Source organism: Meleagris gallopavo, chromosome 3 (genome assembly GCF_000146605.3).
Source record: "Meleagris gallopavo isolate NT-WF06-2002-E0010 breed Aviagen turkey brand Nicholas breeding stock chromosome 3, Turkey_5.1, whole genome shotgun sequence".
Taxonomy (NCBI): domain Eukaryota; kingdom Metazoa; phylum Chordata; class Aves; order Galliformes; family Phasianidae; genus Meleagris; species Meleagris gallopavo.
The window spans coordinates 41,597,926-41,602,554 of NC_015013.2; the positions used below are offsets into that span (position 1 = coordinate 41,597,926).

Consider the following 4,629-nt stretch of genomic DNA (forward strand, 5'->3'; position numbering starts at 1 on the left):
GCATGATTCTTATTAAAGTCTGTCCTCAGCCAAGCCTCTGCTTGCCAGCTCTCTTGTTTTGCGGAGGATTATTTTGGGGCGCAGCTGAGGCGAGAACAACAGTTTGAGGCTATTTGTACACACACAGATGTGTATTGCCGGCCTAGCATTTCCCTGCCTGACCTCAGGAAGATGTGATGAAACCCAGTGCTAGCAGCTGAGCCAGTGAGGCTCTTAGAACTGATAACCATGGCATGTTCTGTGATGTGGTTTGCCTGGAAACCTATTTGTTTCTTTTGAAAAGCCAGCATACCAAAATGACATCAGCTGTAGTGTGTGCTGAACAAGCGAGGCTGAGATGGCAGACTGTTTTATTCCTTAAATGATTGCAGATGTTTGGGTGAAGGCTGGAAAGCATGAGGCTTTTCAAGTGCATACATGTGGGAAATGAAGCTAAGGATGTATATAAACATGAACATATTTGTTAAATATTATAGCCAGTCAGCTGATCGCATTTCAGAGTGGCAATTCTCAAAGATGTGCAAAAAAATCAGTGGAAACTATGATAGCTGCAATACATCTGGTTTAGTGAGTGTTTTTTTTTTTACTTTTAGACTATATAGGTTTACCTCCCTTTGTCTGCTGCCAGTTGCATGCTAGACATATAGAACTGTCAGCAGTCTGAGGAAAGAGGCTTAGGAGATATGCTGCTGGTTTTTATTACCACCAGATTGCTAAAGCATTATATCCTGAGCTAGTTTTCCAGCAGGCTGAGCCCCAGCTCTACATCCCAGGAGCCCACTATGCTAAGTAAGATCTGGCTGGTACCAATTTAGGAACTTTTCCATGCATGCAAGTCATTTGCCAGAGCCATGGGCATAGTAAAAGGAAAGGAAGAAGAGCTACTAGCTGGAGAACTACTGGCATTTTCTTCCTTCTGATCTCCAAATTTGGGCTACTTAGCTTTGTATTCTAGAATGAAGGTCCTTACACCCATTGCTGATGCCTTATCAAGAAGGTGAGTGGCTGTTGGAGGCCACAACCATGCATTTTGTGGTTAAGGAAAGACCAAGTCATCATTTGCTTCAGGTTCATAATGTCAACGGTGAGCAAAATCTGTCACAACAAAATGGTTTTTGTGTCACCCAATTGGGCCAAATTCCAGGTTATTAATACCTTCTAACATGGTAAATTTGATGTATCTTCACAATGACTTCTCATAGCTTAACCTTCTATGTAGCCATGGAGAAAGTAAAGAGAGATTGTCTGCTGCATCATTCCAGTTGGTCTTCAGAGCTATCTCTAGTTATGTTTGTGTTAATTTCCTATAAACTCAACTGACATTTCTACAGCTTGGGTCTGTATAACTGATGACAAAGTTAAAATGAAGCCTCCAGCATTAATGTAGTGGGAAAAGCCTCATCTTTTGGTTCCCTTGAAAAATGAAGTGTCAACTGTCTTTTTTAACAAATTTTGCATTTTCTTTTATCAAAGTGGATAGCTTAAAAGATGGAAAACATCCACGTTGTTCTTTTCCGTTTGACAAACATTTTACATCACTGTGTTTCCACATCTGCAAATGTTTCTTTTCTTCTTGCACTTTGTAGGTAGGAAAAATGCCATGAGAGAATCACACACAAGGCAGCATGTTTGTGTGCTAAGAAGACTAAAATTGAATTGCACATGGCTAGGGAAGAGTATTCACTGTTTTTACAAAACACATGCAAATTTACTTAGATGCTTTTATGTTACTATATTGGTTCAAGAAGCAACTGTACAAGTGAGAAAAGAAAAATTCACTAAGGGTTATTAATTCCAAAGAATACCGCATCAGACTAGGGAAATGGCTAAGACAGAGGTCGCTGGCAGTGGGAGAGTAGCTAAAAGAGACAGAGAGAGTGATTTGCCTTGTTCTAGTAGCAAGCAGACTGATATCACTGACATCACCACCATCGGAGGTGGCAGTGGTGACTTGATTGAGTTTTGGCTGCTCCTGCAATATTGCAGTGAGCAAAACAACTTCTCTAATATTGATGGCAGTTCTCATTGTCATCACAGGTTTACTCCAGCCTATGAGATCCCGCAACACACACTGGCCTGTTTCCAAGTAATTATACCCTACTGAGGAAGCGTCTGTAGTAGAAGAAAGAGGGAGGGTTTTAGGAGCATTAGTTGAAAAAGAAAGTTTGTTGTGTTCACCAAAAGACAAAAGTAGTCAATGATTTCTAAATTCAGTTTTTATTCTATGGTCTATGTTCTGGTCAGAGTTGAAAAACCTGTCTGCTGTCATGTTCCCCTTTCTTAGGCAGCACCACAGATCATGCAAGTACTGACATAAGTCTTTCTTCAAAAAGTGCTGTATTGTTGGCATATTTCAAGATAAAGATCAGAAACCCATATTCCTATTTGCAGCTCCTTGTCACTAGAGTTAAAGCATAAGAAAATTTGGAGAAGGACTTGCTTGGCCAAGGTGCTATGCTGACATAGCGATATAACTCTGGAGCCAATGGGTTTAATTCAGAGGACCTCTGGATTATTTCTTTATTTTTTTTTCCCTTGTCTCGGGCAAGAAGATTGAGGCTCCTGTGGCATATGTTTTCTGCAGATCCAGTGATAACAGCAGTGTTGCAGTGAGGTCCCTGTATGAGTTACGTCATTTGTTTTTTGACTCAGTGGTGGGAGATGAACGAGCAAGGAAGCCTGCTGTCGCTGCTGGAGAAAGGATACAGGCCCTGGCAGGCAGCCCAGGCCTGCTCAGTAGATCAAAGGCTCTTCTCTTGGCTCCCACAGCAACAGGAAAGCAGCTGCCCAGTACCCTTTCAGCATCCTTCATTCCTTCCCTCCGTGCCAGCAAATAACAACAACTTCTCACTCCGTACCTCAGAAAGCCTCTCCTTTTGCTCTCCCAGTCCCTGAGGTCCTTTTTGGAGGGTGTTTGGGTTTGCTACCTGCGTGCCTCGGGGTCAGTCAGCACAGATGCTTGGGGATGCAGCCCACACTCCTCCCAGAGAAAAGGAAAGAGCCGCGGTTAGAAACCACGCAGTGTTTTCCAAGACGCTCCAATGGAAGATTTCAATTTGGAAAAGCACTTTCTGTGCCAGAACAGCATAACAGCCATGCTTTGAACGCCTTCCCTCTCACCTCCCAGGAAAATAAATAGCATGGCTCTTTTTTGAGGCTGCTTGGTGGTGGTTTTCTTTCTCAAAGCCGTGACTCCCTTCTTTCAGAGCTGCCGCCTGTTAGCTCTGCTCCGCACCAGCCCTGCAAACTGGTGACTGCACGAAGGTCTAGAAGACCTGCTGGGAAACAGCAGTCCCTGCGGGAGGCACATTAGGATCTGTAAGGTCACAGTAGATCTCCATAAGCTACAGGATGGGATGGTGGATGATAGCCTTTCAGAATGACTATACTGCGTATCAAAGGCATGTGCAGCCCTGCGGTACCAAATCAGTGCTACAAGGGAACTGTGGCAGTGACTGCAACCCCCAAGTCTTCTCCTCCAGAGTTTTGCTAGCTGTTTGGCCCCGTGGGAATAGGTGGAGGAGATGCCCTGCCTCTGCTACAGCTCTTAGAATGTTTCTGTGATTGCTTTTGTGAGCATGGTGAGATGCTTCAGCCCAGAGTGGCAGCTGCAGCTGGGGATACCAGGGCTTCACTGCTCAATAAGAGGCCCCAGAGTGTTGGTTTACTGACTAATGATCTGCCATAATTAAAATTGCTATGGGAGCAATGTTTTAAAAGATCTTGGTTCCCAGTGTGAAGCTTTTGTGGGCTATTAAAGCTGCAAGCCTTCCAGGAGCTGCTGTGGGGAGCAGAAGCTCTCCTATGTACGTATAGTGCGTACAGAAGTGAGGCCTTCATATGGGTTTGTCTGCTTCAAATTGCATTTAATTTATAATATCCTTATAGAGTCATCAGAAATGGTGAAAGCATGCAAATGCAGACTGGCCCAACTGCTTGCTAGGTCTGTGTCCTTAGGCAAGGTGTTCTGTGCCTCAATTTCCCCTTCAGTAAAACAAATAGAATAGGAAACAATGCTTCTTATTAACATCTGCAGATAGGTGCTGGACACCACTGGAAATGCTAGATGTAGAAGCAGCAAAGGAAGAACAGTGCTGTTTTCCACAGCTTTACTTATTACACTTGATGTTGTTGTAATGGAATCTAATTTCCTAACTCATCTTTCATTTATATATCCTATATTAGACAGCAGCAGCACAGTAGGTGAAATTAGGATAGGCACAGAGTGAACCAAAGGATCATTATCACCAGGAATGCATAGCATTGTTTATTGCCACAAAGCACCTCTAATGAGGTGTAGTGATACCCATAATATTTTTTTCTTTTTGTTGTTCTCATTTGTTTTCCTTCCTTACCATCAGTCCTTTATTGCGCACATTGTGAAATCCCTTGGGGGTCCTAGTGAGGCACTGTCATTTCAAAAAGGCAGGGACCCTCTGGGTGTGCAAAGCCTTTTCTTTCTGTCTGCCTTATCTCTGCTCTCTACTGATCCTCCCCCTCTACTCTGCCCTGGTAAGGCCTCATCTGGAGTACTGTGTCCAGTTCTGGGCTCCCCAGTACAAAAAAGACAGGGATCTCTTGGAAAGAGTCCAGCGGAGGCCACAAAGATGGTGAAGGGCCTGGAGCATC

General features: G+C 43.7%; 1 protein-coding gene across 1 annotated transcript in view; it reads left to right on the top strand.

The window, feature by feature from the left end:
- The first annotated feature begins 956 nt into the window (after window positions 1-956).
- The window catches only part of LOC109366927 (disks large-associated protein 1-like), an 18,497-nt gene continuing 14,824 nt past the window's right edge, over window positions 957-4,629 (top strand). The window contains exon 1 of the mRNA XM_031552817.1: window positions 957-997. Coding sequence (XP_031408677.1) covers window positions 957-997 — 41 coding nt within the window. The remainder of the gene's footprint in view (window positions 998-4,629) is intronic.